The sequence below is a fragment of the Gossypium hirsutum genome, chromosome A07, assembly GCF_007990345.1.
Source record: "Gossypium hirsutum isolate 1008001.06 chromosome A07, Gossypium_hirsutum_v2.1, whole genome shotgun sequence".
Classification (NCBI taxonomy): Eukaryota; Viridiplantae; Streptophyta; class Magnoliopsida; order Malvales; family Malvaceae; genus Gossypium; species Gossypium hirsutum.
The window spans coordinates 13,444,776-13,460,559 of NC_053430.1; the positions used below are offsets into that span (position 1 = coordinate 13,444,776).

The window sequence follows — 15,784 nt, forward strand, 5'->3', positions numbered from 1 at the left end:
TTACTCTAGCAGTAGGACGACTATTTCGGGCCGCGATGGGCTGAAATGGGCAATGTGGTCCCAATGGGTCCGTAGGCCTAAGTGGATAAGTTGTAGAATTACTAAATACCCTGTAAGGTAGAATTACCGAAATACCCCTGTAGGATAGAATTACCAAAATACCCTTGTAGGCTAGAAATATCGAAATACCCCTGTAGGGTAGAATTACTGAGATACCCTTGTGGGGTAAAATTACCATTTTGCCCCTAGGGTGTTAAATGACTATTTTGCCCCTCGTGCGTAAATGACTAACTTGTGTGATGATTGGGTTAGTTGACGTGGATTTATGTTAGTTATTGTTAATTCGTAAGTCTAATGTGTTAGTGATCAATTGTAGAATTATCGCGTGGGAGATATCGTCATCAATCGTCATCAACCAGGTGTGTAAACAACACCCTCCCTTAGACTGAATCGGTAAAAGCCGAAATACTGAAACGTTGGTATTTTGTGAACTCGCGAGCGTGCGAGCGCTCGTGAGACAGTTGTTAATGAATATGGTGCATTTGGATTATTAGAGTGCAGAGTGTGCATTTTCGTGCACAACGGTATTTTTGGGCTTAATGGGCCGAAAACGGGCCAATGGGCCAACGGGCCCACTTTGGTAAAAAGAGGAGGTAAGTACTTCTGGTTACTTGGTAAACGTTAGAATGAGCATGAGACCTTAGCAATAGGTAATAATTACTGAAATACCCTTATGCATGCAAAATTACGATTTTACCCCTAGGGTTATTTTTTTCTGAAAAGCATGATGTTCTATTTCTGTATACGTATGCCAGGACATATTATTTCTGTTGCATAGGACATGGGTTTATATTGATGGAGGAAGCGTTTTGGTAGCCTCACTGCAATCTGGTGGCCTCGCCACATATATCTGTTCTGGTGACTTCGTCACAATATCTGGCAGCCTCGCTACAATCTGGTGGCTTCGGCACATATATATATTTGTATCTGGTGACTTCGTCACAATATCTGGTAGCCTCTCTACAATTTCTGTGGTGTGTAGTGGTTGGGTGGGTCGAGTAGTCTCCTCACATGGTGTAAGGCTGGCACGGGGGTGTTATGGATGGCTCTGGGTTGGGATTTCTGCATTCATGATATATTTTTTCTGTATCTGCTATGGGCCTATGGGTTTCATTCTGATTTCTGTACTGGGCCAAGGCCCAAATAAGTCTGACTCTGAGGTTTGATTTGTTTTGGGCTATGGTTGGGTTATGTTACACACTGAGTTTACCGAACTCACCCTTTATTTTCATCTCTGCAGGAAATCCCCAACCATAGTGGGCTTGGAGCTGTGAGGGATTCGGAGTGGCCACATCATCTGCAAAGTTGGTTTTTCTAAGTTAGTTTATTTTCATTATTTTTATATTCTGATTTAATTTTGGGTTTTAAGTTGTAATAAGGCCGCTATTTAATTTCTTTTTTTCGCTATGGTTTTATTTTCTGATTATATTTATACTATGACAAAACTGCTAGTGTTAAGCTGTGCAGGTTTTCAAAATTAATGAACGTTTTCCAAGACTCAACAAGCACAACAAATGGATAGCCTAAAGTTCGATAAACTGACTTTTCATTCAACCGTTGTTTTTACAAAGACCACCCCAATCACTTAAACCAGCGAATGCATACTAAGTCGTAAGTCCATGTGACATGTCAGATCTGGCCATAACGTTTGGGCCGGGTTTGGGGTTTTACAGGAGATATCTGGCTGATAAGGGTGGGGGATGATTCTTGGGCTGCGGTGTTGAGGGGCCTGAAGTGTCGCGCCAGTCGAGTCACATAAGGGCCAATGGAGATGACTCCCTTCCAATGCCGCTCCGTCTGGTGCTGAATCGCAAGTACTATGAAATAGGCAAGGTCGATGATGTGCCCTTTCGACATGCACTATAAGAAGTAGACGTCGTGGGTGTTGACGGCACCAATGCTCTCTCACCTCCCTATAATCGTGTGAGCTAAAATAGCGTGTAAGGACCTCAGGAATGGTGGGAGAACTGATGCCTTGGAGTGGCTAGGATTGTAGGAGGTCGTGCTAGGGGCCAAAGTGTGCCAGCACTTCGAGAGAGAGAGAAATTTATGTGGCGACTGAGAGAATGTAGTTCATTCTCCTCCTTGAACTCCTCTGTATATAAGCCTAGTGCAGCACCAAACTCTGGGACGCTTAGCTGGTGGATTAATCTGCCTAGGCGAAATTGAACCGTGCCAAGATCATCGTAGTTCATCATGACAGTCTGAAGATGGAACGTTGAGCATAGTTCCATAGTGAGCTCAAGGTATGTTGGCTCGATAATCTCGAAGAATAGCTCCCAAGGGTCGGTGGTTAGGAGGGCCCGAATCGCATCAGCCATCTAAACTTGTTCTACCACAGCCTAGTCGATTCAGTGGCCCGCAATTAAAGGTCAGACCTGAAGTATCTGGAAAAGTTCTTCTTGGGGCCCTCAGGGGAACTGTAGAAGAGGGTGATGAATTTTTGCAGTTGGACCCGCGGAAAAGGGCGCTCCCTTCCTCTTCTTTGAAGCAGGTACAACGGTTTTCTTTCCTCTTGAAGACGACAAATCGAGCCTGTAATATAAAGAATAATAATAATAGGTAAACGAATTCGAAAAAATAAAAGGCATGAATTTGGAACTAATTATTTCAGCCAATACTATTAATATGAAGCAAACTTAACCACAATAACATTGAGAATGAGAATAGAAATGTAACGGGTATGAGGTTTTCCTAATCTCAATTTAACACGGAATGTATGATAATTAACTTAGGAATGCAAATTAAATGATATACATTGGCATGGTAATAGCATAAGAATAAACATAGTAATGTCGTGGGTATGAGGTGTTCCTAATAACTTGATTTAACACAAAATGTATGATAACTAATCTAAGAATGCAAATTAATTGATGGAAAAATGAAAAATAGTTTAAAAGATATGAAGATTATGTTGATAATAAGCATTAGAAATAAGTAAAATAGAAGTCAAAGGAGTAAACAAATGCTAAGGGAAAAAGATTGAACGTCAAAAATAAAGTTGGAGACGGTACACAAGGGTGGCAAGGAGGCTGTGTGGATTGCAGCTGCTAGGGTTAGGGTTTTTGAATGGGAAAGAAAGTGAATAATGTAGGGTATTTATAGATTTTGGGCCGCACGGCCAGGGCACACGCCCGTGTTCCCTAATTTCAGCCCGTGTGATTCGCGAATTTCAAATTTGGTCGCGTCTGACATTTAGTACATGCCTGTGTTCCTCGGGCGTGTGGGTTCATACAGCCGTGTCGCACGATCGTGTCTAGCTTTGTTCACTTCTCCCACGCCCGTGTGTGCAAGCCCCACGCCCATGTCAATTTAACAAGTTCGACCACGGGTGTTAGACACGGGTGTGTCACATGCCCGTGGTGTTTTAACAAGTTTATCCATGGTTCTTCCACACGGGTGTTTCGCATGCCCGTGTTTTTTTGGCAGGCTCGACCACGGCCATGTCGCATGGCCGTGGCATTTTATCGAAGCCCATGTTGGGGGAATCCTTACCCTGTTTTCACACGGCCATAAGCACTTACGTGTGCTTGGCTGTGTCTCTATGGAAACACTTGTATTCAAGATTTCCATTAGTAAGTTAGGAGTTAAATACCAAAATTTAAAGAAATTAATATTGTTAGTGCTCGGGTTGCCTCCCGAGAAGCGCTTATTTATAGTCTAAGCTCGACTTACCTCTCCGTTGTATGATCATGGTGGTTTGAAGAGTTTATACTCCTCATTCGTGCTATCAATCTCATCAAAATAAGGTTTTAATCGGGTATTGTTTACCTTAAAAGTGCCGAACTTGGGATGACTCACCTCCACTGTACCGAATGGAAAAATACTGAGTACCCTAAGAGGGATTTCCTTATTCTGTGTGGCAGTGACAATGTGGGGATTTCCGGCATCTAATAAGAACTTATCACCAACCTTAAGTTGATTTGGAGAGGTATCGGGCTCGTTTTGGCTTAGTTTCGGTTTGTTGGGTGATCTTGGTTTGTGCGTCCACCGTTCATCGAGTTCCTCGATTTGTAATCTTCTATCTTCATGAACAGGTCCTCTACTATTGCTTGAGAACGACTCGTGTGCTTCCTTCAGACTCATTTTCTGCAAAGTAGGTTGCACCATATTGTTAGTTTTAGCAGAATAGTTTAAATGATCACCTTCAATTCTTGATGTGTTGGCAGAATTGTGAGCTTGAAATATGATTATTTCATCTCCCACCCGGAGTGTGAGTTCACCTGTGCCAACATCAATGATGGTTTTAGCAGTTGCGAAAAAGGGCCTTCCTAGAATTAAGAGAGTGTTGCTATCCTCTTCTATGTCTAGAACAATAAAGTCAACGAGAAATATAAATTTATCGATTTTAACTAGCACATCTTCAATAATACCTCTAAGGAATCTTATAGTTTTATCTGCTAATTGAATGCTCATCCTAGTCTATTTGGGTTTCCCGAGACCTAGTTGCTTAAACATTTTGTAAGGCATGACGTTGATACTAACCCCTAGATCAGCTAATGCATGATTAACATCTAAACTACCAATTAAGCAAGGAATAGTAAAGCTCCTTGGGTCTTTTAGTTTGTTAGGTAGTTTATTTTAGAGAATGGCTGAGCAAAATGTGTTCAGCTCCACATGCGACGCCTCGTCGAACTTCCGCTTATTTGCTAAAAGCTCCTTTAAAAATTTCATTATGTTTGGCATCTGCGATAGAGCTTCAATAAATGGTAAGTTAATATGTAATTTTTTTAAGAGTTTAAGAAATTTACCAAATTATTTATCTGAGCGGTCTTTCCTTGTCACGTTGGGGTATGGCACATGAGGTTTATATTCACCAGTCACTGGTTTGTTTGTATTTTGATCTGCCTCACCTTGACCTTTGCTTACCACAGTTTCTTGTCGCGGTTCTGGTTCAGGCTCCACAAATCCTTCTTCATCTTGAACATTAATCATGTTGAGCTGTTCCCTTGGGTTGGGTTCAGTATTACTTGGCAAACTACCTTGTGTTCGTTCGGAGATAAGTTTGGAAAGCTGGCCTATCTGAGTTTTGAGGCTTTGGATGGATGCTTGTTGATTTTTAAGTGCTGTTTGGATGTTCTAAAAATGGGTTTCTGACACTGATATAAACTTTGGGAGCATCTCTTCAAGGTTTGGCTTCTTTTCCTGTTGGTAGGGTGGTTGTTGGTAGCCCAAAGGATGTTGTGGTTTTTAATTTCCTTGACCGCCCCTTGAGAAATTGGGGTAGTTCCTCCAACCTGCATTATAAGTGTTACTATATAGATTGTTTTGAGGTTGAGGATTATTACCCATGTAGTTTAATTGCTCGTTATCCATGCTGTGGCCATAAGGTTGGTATTCCGAATGGTTTGTTCCACCGCTACTTGCTTCGCACTGTATTACTGGGTGAACCTATGAAGAACTAAGAAAACCATCAATCTTTTTATTTAAGAGTTCTACCTGATTTGACAGCATGGTAACTGAATCGACGTTATAAACACCGGCTGTTTTCGTTGGCTTTGTCCTCATGAGTTGTCACTGATAGTTATTCAGTGACATCTCCTCTATAAACTCATAAGCATCTTCCAGTGTTTTATTGTTGATGGTTTCGCCCGCTGCTGCGTCAACCATTTGCCGAGTCAAAGGATTCAGACCATTGTGAAATGCTTGTACTTGGAGCCAAAGCAGTAACCCATGGTGAGGGCACCTTTTCAGAAAGTCCTTGTATCTCTCCCATGCATCGTAGAGGGTTTCAAAATCCATTTGCACAAAAGAAGAGATGTCATTACGTAATTTAGCCATTTTAGCCGGCGAAAAATATTTTAGTAAGAATTTTTCGGTCATTTGTTCCCAAGTAGTAATTGACCCTTGTGGTAACGAGTTCAACCACTGTTTAGCTTTGTTCCTTAATGAAAAAGGGAATAACCGAAGACGAATGGCATCATTAGAAACGCCATTGATTTTAAATGTATCGCAAAATTCCAGAAAGTTTGCTAAGTGAAGGTTGGGATCTTCATCCTGCAAACCATCAAACTGAACAAATTGTTGTATCATTTGAATAGTGTTAGGTTTTAATTCAATAGTATTTGCAGCTATAGCAGGTCTAACTATGCTAGATTCAGTTCCTGTTAAAGAAGGTTTAGCATAATCACATATAGTGCGTGGAGCAGGATTTTGATTAACCACAATTGCAGGAGGTAGCTGATTGCCTTGGTTTTCAGCCATCTCTTCAGTTGGGGGTTTAGTATCATTCTCTTGCTCGTTCTCCATGTATCTTAAGCTGCGCCTTATTTCTCTTTGGTTTCTACGAACTGTACAATCGATTTCTTTGTCAAAAAGTAACGGTCCCGACGGGTTTCTTCTAGTCATAAACTATAAAACCCTGCCAAGAGAAAGAAAGAGTAGGTTAATTAATAATAATAATAATAATTAAATTAAATTAAATTAAATTGCAAGAAAAAATAAATGGCTAAAGTAATAAAAATTGAGCGTTCATAATATCTTAGTTCCCCGGCAACGGCGCCAAAAACTTGATCGCGTGGTTTCGTGATAGGTTTTAAATATTTATAATTACCCATTCTTAAACTAACTATTATCGCGATGTAGGCAATTGTACCTATCGAACAGTAGTATATTTTTAGCAAGACCGGATTGTTGAACCCAAAGGAACTAAAAGTACTAGTAATGACTGTCTTTTTATTATCTAGCCTAAGAATAATGGGGTTTTGTTTTAATTAACTAATTATCTAAACTAAGAACGCACGAAGAAAAGAATTGGGGAATTCCTTTTGGGGAAAATCGATTGACTTAAGACAATACCTAAGGAAAAATCCACCTAGACTTTACTTGTTATTCTAGCCCCAAATTGGACAATTTATTCATTCAACTTGTTCCGTAGAGATCCCTAAGTTATGTTATTATCCGTATTCAAGACTAATAACGTCTAATCCCTAGATTGAATAACTGAGACTTTTCTCTAATTAACACTCTGGGGTTGCATTAACTCGATCTATGGATCCCTTTATTAGGTTTCACCCTAATCCGACAAAATCTTGTCACCCTATGTCTAGGCGCGCAATCAACTCCGCTTAATTATGAAAATTGTACTCTTAGACAGGGTATATTCCTCCTCTGAATAAGAGCTTGTCTTGAATCAGTATCCTGGGATATCAAAACAAGAATTAAGAACACATAATTAAGAACAAGTTAAATATTTATCATACAATTCAGAAAATAATAACAAGATTCGTCTTAGGTTTCATTCCCCTTAGGTATTTAGGGGATTTAGTTCATAACTAAATAAGAAAACATCTCAGAATAATAAAGAATACAAAACATAAAGAAAACCCAAAACTCCTGAAGGGGAATTGAGGAGAGATCTTCAGTCTTGATGATGAATCCTGCTTCTGAGATGAATCAATCGGCTTCCTTGGAGTAATTCCTTACTCCCTATTCTCTGTCCCTCTTTTCCTCCTCCTCTAGGGTGTATTTATAGGCTTTGGAATGCCTAAAAACCCTCAAAATTGGCCTTTTCTAAATTGAACTCAACTTAGGCTCGACAGGGACACGCCCGTATGCGATTACTTCAGGCCGTATTTGAGCCTGTTAGAATGGCACGGGTGTGTGCTATACCCGTGTGAGTCGTGCTTCGATTCTGCCAGATTGACACGGCCGTGTGGTCTGCCCGTGTGAGGAAGTCCAGGCCGTGTTAAGTTCGTACTTTGGCTCATTTTCTCTATTTTTGGCCCGTTTCTCGTTCCTTTCGCTCTCCTATGCTCTCCTAAGTATAAAACATGAAATTAAAGCATTAGAAGCATCGAATTCACCAATTATAATGGAAAATCATCCATAAAATGCGTTAAACATGGGGTAAAAATATGTATAAATTATAGTTTATCAGTCTACCAACTAAGCGTCCCAGAATTCGGTACTGCACTGGGCTTATATACGGAGGAATTCAAGGAGGAGAATGACTTACATGCTCTCAACTGCCACATCCATCATTCTCCTTCACGGTGCTGGGACGCACTAATACTAGGTTCAGCCACCTACAATCCTAGCTGCTCCAAGACATCGGCTCTCCCTCCATCTCTGAGGTACCTACACGTCATTTTGGCTCACAGATTACAGGAAGGTGAGAGAGCACTGGTTTCTTCAACACTCACAATGCCTATTTTCTATGGTGTCGCACGGGCATGTCATCGACCTTGCCTATTTCATTGTACACCATTCAACACCAGACGGAGCGGCATAGGAAGGGGGTCATCTCCATTGGCCCCTATGTTACTCAGTTGGCTCGACACTTTGGGCTCCTCGGCACCGTGGCCTAAGAATCATCATTAACCCTCATTGGCCAGATGTCTCCACAAGGCATCTCGAGCATGCTTAGCATGAGGGTGATCGAAAAGCACTGAGGAACCTACCCTCCTCAATATCGTCTCGCTCAATCTAACGAGGAGGAGGCCCCTGAGGACATTATTGATGATGTCCCTCCACAGCACGAGGACCCACCGTCTCAGCCACCACCACCCTCTCGTCCAATTCATGCGGCGGCTTCATATGTTGACATTTCTGAGTGCCTCACTCTATTCGAGCAGCAGTGTTTTCAATGATTTGACAACATTGATGCTACTCTACAGTAGATTTGTCAGCACCTCCACATCTCATCGCCACCCTCACCTCACGAACCATCTAGTGATGAAGATGTTTAAAAACTTTTATTCCTTATTTTATGTTTTTACTTTTATTTTATTTTGAGACTAATTTTTATTTTTCTTTCATCTTATTTTTATTAGGATTTATAATTTTTATTTAAAAATTTTGAATTCTGGCTATTTCCTACTAAGTAATCATTCTTCCTTATATACTTTCTAAAAGAGTTCCTAATGCTATCATAGTTATAAAAAGATCTAAAGCTCACTATTACTCAGTGACTCGAAACTCCACCGGGAAAGGTTCTCCACGACTGCCATGTCCTGCTCGACCACGACCATAACCAATTTCTGATATAATATTCTTTTGGCGCAGGACTTATGGACTAATGAACCTCTACCACCGCCGGAGTATTATCCTCCACCCTCACGCTGATTATTCTCTGAAACTCCAGTTCAAGGAAATTAATTCATCACTCATAAAGTTTCACTTCTCTCCCTATCTTATTTTGACATTCTTTTCTATATATCTATCTTTGTACATTGAGGGCAATGTACATCTTAAGTGTGGGGTGTATTCATTTCATTATCAGAAAAATCCCTGAATGATTGCCTTGCTCTCTTGAAAAGCTCTCATATCATATTTAGGATAAATTTTGATTGATTTATGATTTTGATTGATATATCTTGAATTACAAAATAGGTATTTATGCATTGATTGTTTAAACATTAAGACATTAGAGAATCAAGCATGATAAGTTGATTTTTAAGAATTTAAAATTTTAGGTTGTTTCCCCAAAGTTTAGGTATTACTTTGAATTGGAATTCACAAGTTTTAAACATCAAAGAGCCATAAATCTTGTGAGATTTTTTAGCCTTTTGAGCATCTATTAATTCTTTCATGCTCACTTTTATTATTGCTTTGAGTGCGCCAGTATTAAACTGTTATTCTAGAACTTGCTTGATTATGCATGTCAAGACCACACCATTTGATTTGATATGTCAAAATGATTAAGGCACTTAGGATTAACCCACTCATGCCATGAAAAGCCTACCTCCACGATTAAACCCTAGTGAACCCCTTTGAGCCTAATAAGCCATTTCTTGTATTACCCTTAATATTAACCCTTAACCTATTATTGTTGAAATCCCCTAAATTAAGTTTGATCCCTATTTTTGTCGAGATTTGAATTGAAATAGTTGCTTAGCTATGTCTTGTTCTTAATAGTTAGTTTATGTTATTTAACTTGTTCTTAAAAAAAACTGTGTATACACATTAGTAGTAATCTTTTGTTTTTGAGCTTAAGTATTTAAATTCCATATTCTGAGAAGAAGCTCTGTTGTACGCAAGTGATGATTAAATCTTTTTCTCGTTAGGTAATTTTTCAATTCAATCTTGATTGTAACTTTTTCTTTCAGCTTGTAACCACACCCCCTAACCAAGCCTTATTACAACCCTCTAAAGACCTTTTGATTGATGTATCATCTCAATTTATAGTGGTGGAGATGTGATTTTCATGCAAGCCTATGGTAATGACTTTTCATTATTGACTATTGAGTGCTTCATTTATTGTCCTTAAACACCTCGAGTGATTTGAGTGAATCTTTAGTGAGAATGTGAAACTCTATGACATTTTGAATCAAAGGTAATTACTTAGACAAAAGGAGACACCTATATTTTCATGATAAACTGCTCAACTTGGAATGTTTGAAACTTTAATGTTTTTTCAGTTGAATTCTCAATGTATGATTACCTGTGGATTATTTTGAGATATTTTCGATAGAAATTATAAGTTGAGAAGAATTTATTTTGATTATGAGTTGAGAATTTTGCTTGAGGACAAGCAAATGCTTAAGTGTGGGGGTATTTGATAAACCGTAATTTATACATGTTTTTACCCCATGCTTAACACATTTTATGGATGATTTTTCCTTAGAATTGGTGAATTTGATGCTCCTAATGCCTTAATTTCATGTTTTATGCTTAGGAGAGCATAGAAGAGCAAAAGGAACGAGAAACGGGCCAAAAACAGAGAAAATGGGCCAAAGTACAAAATTAACACAGCCTGGACTTCCTCACACGGGCAGACCACACGGCCGTGTCAATTTGGCAGAATCGAAGCATGACTCACACGGGCGTGTCACACGGGCTTGTCCCTACTGAGCCCAAGTTGAGTCCAATTCGAAAAAGGCTAATTTTGAGGGTTTTTGGGTATTCTAAAGCCTATAAATACACCCTAGAGCAGGAAGAAAAGACACACAGAGAGAAGGAGGTAGAGAACTGCTCGAGGGAAGTCGATTGATCCATCTCAAAAGCCAGATTCACCATATAGACTGAAGATCTCCCCTCAATTTCCCTTTAGGAGTTTTGAGTTTTCTTTATGTTTTGTATTCATTATTCTTTTGAGATGTTTTCCTTTTTAGTTATGAACTAAATCCCCCAAATACCTAAGAGGAATGAAACCTAAGATGAATCTTGTTATTATTTTCTGAATCGTATGATAAATATTTAACTTGTTCTTAATTATGTGTTCTTAATTCTTGTTTTGATATCCCAGGATACTGATTCAAGATAAGCTCTTATTTAGAGGAGGAATAGACCCTGTCTAAGAGTACAATTGTCATAATTAAGTGGAGTTCATTGTGCGCCTAGAGATAGGGTGACAAGATTTTTCTAGATTAGGGTGAAACCTAATAAGGGGATCCATAGATTAGTTGATGCAACCCTAGGGTGTTAATTAGAGAAAAGTCTCAATTATTCAATCTAGGGATTAGACGTTATTAGTCTTGAATAGGGATAATAACATAACTTAGAGATCTCTATGGAACAAGCTAAATGAATAAATCATCCGATTCGGAGTCAGAATAACAAGTGAAGTCTAGGTGGATTTATCCTTAGGTATTGTCTTAATTCAATCGTTTTCCAAAAGTAATTCTCCAATTCTATTTTCTGTGAATTCTTAGTTTAGATAATTAGTTAGTTAAAACAAAACCCCCCTATTCTTAGGCTAGAAAATAAAAAGACGGTCATTACTAATACTTTAGTTCCTTTGGGTTCGACAATCCGGTCTTGCTAAAACTATACTACTGTTTGATGGGTACACTTGCCTACATCGTGATAATAGTTAGTTTCAAGAACGATTAATGATAAATATATAAAACTTACCTGTCACGAAAATCGCAATCAACGATTCACTAATTCGTTGCAATGATGGGTCGTTATTGTATAGGTTATTGGGATAACATAAGCAGAAGAACCTCCAATAACTGCTAGAAACCTTGTTCCAAAAAGTGCTTGGAGAATCTGTTATCATATAAAAATTTGGCTGTTAGGTTTATTTTTTTATCCACTTTGTCGCTTGAATTTGATAATTAAATTCCTTTTGGTATTTGAATTTAAGGTATTATCATTTAAATTTTAAAAACTTTATATAAATTTTCAAGAGATGATTACATTCACTGAATAATTGAACAAATGGTTGAACAAGTTAAACCATCATTTTAAATTCAACCTGTTTGATAAATTCCATCTACAAACATTTTATACAACTTTGACAGCTTTTAATATTGAAATAATAGTAATTTAGCTCTCATCGTTTATACATTGTGTCAATTTAATCTTGATTCTAAAAAATTCAACTCCCTAACATTTATATAATGCAATTTTGTATTTTTTACCGTTTTTGCTTTTGTTTGTAACATTTAAGGTTAAATCTAAAACAATAAGAAAAGATAAAATTATTATATTAAATTTTTTATTTTTAATTTTAATATATTTTGGATCAAATTTAATTCATAAATTTATTTGTTTAGCTTTTAAGGTGAAAAAGTCATAAAAAAAAGAAAAACTATAAAAAAATCAAATTATACAATGTGTAAAACTTAAAGGTTATTTTTAGAACCAAAACTAAATTGATACAATGTATAAATATTGAGAATTAAAATTTTTATTATGCCAAGTTTATAAAAAAAAACAAATTTAGATAAGTAAAAAACAAGATAATTAAATAGTATATGGTTCAGTAGTATTTTAGTAGTTAATTATATCGTAAGCTTAAATACATGAAATGTTATCACATTGCAATATTTTTTGTTGAAGTGTATTTTTAAAAATAATTAAGTTTAAGAAATATATTCTTAATAAAATGGAATGTAAAACAAAACAAATTTTGTTTGCAAAACAAAAATAATTATAGGAGTTGCAACCTCATCAAAAAAATTTATACCTATGCTATTGATTAAGCAGCCGGGGTAGGTTTTGCTCCGATAGGGGCGGAACATGCAACTGGATTTTGTTTGCCACTAACTTTAGGCTTCACATTTGAACATTGTGATACTGCAGGTCCAGCCGGTCCACTGAGCGTAATTTCAATGTCGGCAAGTTCCACATTTTCACACGACAAAGTAGCGCTGCAAATAATCTTGACAGCTTCTGGAAGTGCAGAAGTGCCATGAATGTTTTTGAAACTAATGTTGCTTAGTTTAACTTTTGATTCTTCCTGCATCAACAAAATAATGATTCAATGACCGATTAACTCTTTTTTGCTCTCTTACGATTTTGATAAATATATACATACATTTATTTTGCATTTGTTCCATGGGCAATATTTCTGATCAATTATAATAGGAGAACTGACATTGGTCACGGTAATATCCTCAAAGTGAATGTTCGAACAAGAGCCGGGTTCAGCACCTGGCCAACTTTTGATTCTAACACCATTTGAAGTATTAGTCAAGGTGCAGTTTTTTACTATAACTCCATCAACGGGTTCTTCATTTTTAAACAATCCGAGACTACCAATACTAATACCATGTCCTGGTCCACAAGTTACTCCATTGATAACCAAATTTTTGGAACCATCCCCAATTGAAACACAATCATCACCAGTTTTTATCTCCGTGTTAAGAACATTAACCCCATCTGATCTCCCGATGTGAATCCCATCTGTGTTTGGGCTGTCTCCAGGTGCAGATACGGTGAAATGTTCGAAAGTAATGTTTTTGCATCCTAGAACATTAACGTGAAACTGCTTACTGTCTTTGCTAGTTATACCTTGTACCATTGTGTTGGTTAAAAAATCAAACCTTAGATTCTGTTTAATTTCAGAATGAAAAAAAATAATTATTACTTAATTTTATTTATAAAAAAAAGTCATAACTTCTGAATAAGAAAAGAACTTACAATAGGAAGTGAATCACAATAATCATGCTTTTCGCAACCTTCCCTTTTATAAGCAGTGGTTCCCTGGCCGTCGAAAACTCCTCCGCCAAACAATTTGAAATTTTCAATTCTATTGAAGGCAATCCATTTAGGCTCATTGAAAACACCAGGGTCTGCCGGAGCCTTCACAGTGCCTTCAACTTGAAGCTCAATAGGAGCCTTGCAAGGACCATCTAAGGTAGCTGTACTTAAAAAATATATACCTTTAGGAATCACAATTGTTGCTGGAGATGTCGAGGCACATGCTTCTTTCCAAGCATCCAACAATGGCTAAAACAAAAAAAAAGAAAGAAAAAAAGATACATATAAAGATAAGAGATTTGAAAAATAGTTATGCATGGTTTTATCTGCTGACTATAAAGTTATATGATATTTTGCTTACCTTACTCAAATCTGTTTTCTCGTCTGCCTTTGCACCAAATTTTGCAACAACATCAATAACACCACCACCTCCTCCTCCTTGACCTTTAGCGGATGATATGGATAAAAGTAATAGTATTAACATGGATGAGACAAAATTAAATTGAATAGCCATACTTTCTTTTTATTTATTTCAAAGAGAGAATGATTTCTGTCTTTTGTTTTGTTTCAACCCATCTTATATAGAGAGAGTAAAGCCAAATTATAACCAACTAAACATTTTCTATTTGAATTAGCGTGGGTAAATAATATGACTAAGTTTTACTTACTATAATTAGCACCTTTTTTTTTCTTTTTGGAAGGGAATTTCCTTGTTAATTTTCCAACAAACTTGATATAGGAAAAAGAGTCACGTGACTTAATATAATTATTTAAGGTTTCTATATATAAAAATGAAAATAATGAATAAAATTGTCAACTTAGCTCGGTTGGCATCGACATTGTTGCACATGCAGGAGACTGTGGGTTTGAGCATGCTGAAGGGCATTAATGCTCTTCTATATTATGGGTTGGAGAGAAGTTATGAGAAGTTCTAGGTATTGTTTTATAAAAAAAACAATGAATTAAATTATCCATTATTAATTTCTTTTCTATATTATATTAATAATTTATTATATGGTTAGGTATAGATAATTAAATATGTATCTTTAATAATATTGAAAATTATACTATTTTATTAATTTTAAATATTTTTAAAAAGATAAAATTATTATTAATATAATAAGATTAAGCTTGATTTAAGTTAATTTTTATAAAAAATAAAAATAAAATCACTCATAAAGGGTAAGTTCTTATAGAGGAAAAAAGGGCTTATTTCTCGTTAACTTGTAAGTTATTTTCTATTGACCAAACTTTTTTCCATGAAACAAACATAGGAAAATGTAGAAAATACTTTCTATTGACCAAACTATTTTCCATGAAACAAACATAGGAAAATGTAGAAAATACTTTTCGGAAACCATTTTCAATGAAACAAACCAAGCCTGCCTTGATTGAGTTGGTCTCACAAGCCAAGGGCCATCGATTCTGTTGGGTAGATTACTTGAATTCAAAGTCTCATTGCAATTTCATTTAATTATTTCATGTATCAGCAATGGTCTACAAGTGTAGTTATAATGCTACTAAGTATCTTTGTATTTTTTTTAAAGAATAAACATAATATGCAAAGACGCTTTTATTTTATTTCAATTTAATGGTAAGGTCTTTTTTAATATAATATCCATTCAACAAAAAAAAATTTACATGTGAGGATCAAATCTCGAATAAATGTAGAAAATAATATGTAAATAAAAAATGAATTACGAAAGAAAATATACTCTATTTGAATCAAGTTGAAAACTCTATCATATGTTGGTGTTTAGGCATTAGGACTGAAAAGGTTAGATGTAACACCTCTAACCTGTATTCGCTGTTGAAATAGGGTTACAAGGTATTACCGATCAATACACAACAT

General features: G+C 36.7%; 1 protein-coding gene and 1 non-coding gene across 2 annotated transcripts; one reads left to right on the plus strand and one right to left on the minus strand.

Moving 5' to 3' along the window:
* The first annotated feature begins 5,728 nt into the window (after nucleotides 1-5,728).
* On the plus strand, nucleotides 5,729-5,835 carry LOC121203976 (small nucleolar RNA R71). The gene has a single exon (XR_005898904.1). It is a non-coding gene; the product is annotated as a small nucleolar RNA R71 (small nucleolar RNA).
* A 7,018-nt stretch (nucleotides 5,836-12,853) lies between these two features.
* On the minus strand, nucleotides 12,854-14,464 carry LOC107896171 (polygalacturonase-like). Its single transcript, XM_016821287.2, has 4 exons — nucleotides 14,294-14,464; nucleotides 13,873-14,181; nucleotides 13,268-13,783; nucleotides 12,854-13,189 (listed from the first exon to the last, which is right to left on the minus strand). Exons 1-4 carry the CDS (start codon nucleotides 14,444-14,446, stop codon nucleotides 12,929-12,931), a joined length of 1,239 nt encoding a protein of 412 aa, XP_016676776.2. The 5' UTR covers nucleotides 14,447-14,464; the 3' UTR covers nucleotides 12,854-12,928.
* Nucleotides 14,465-15,784: the final 1,320 nt, after the last annotated feature.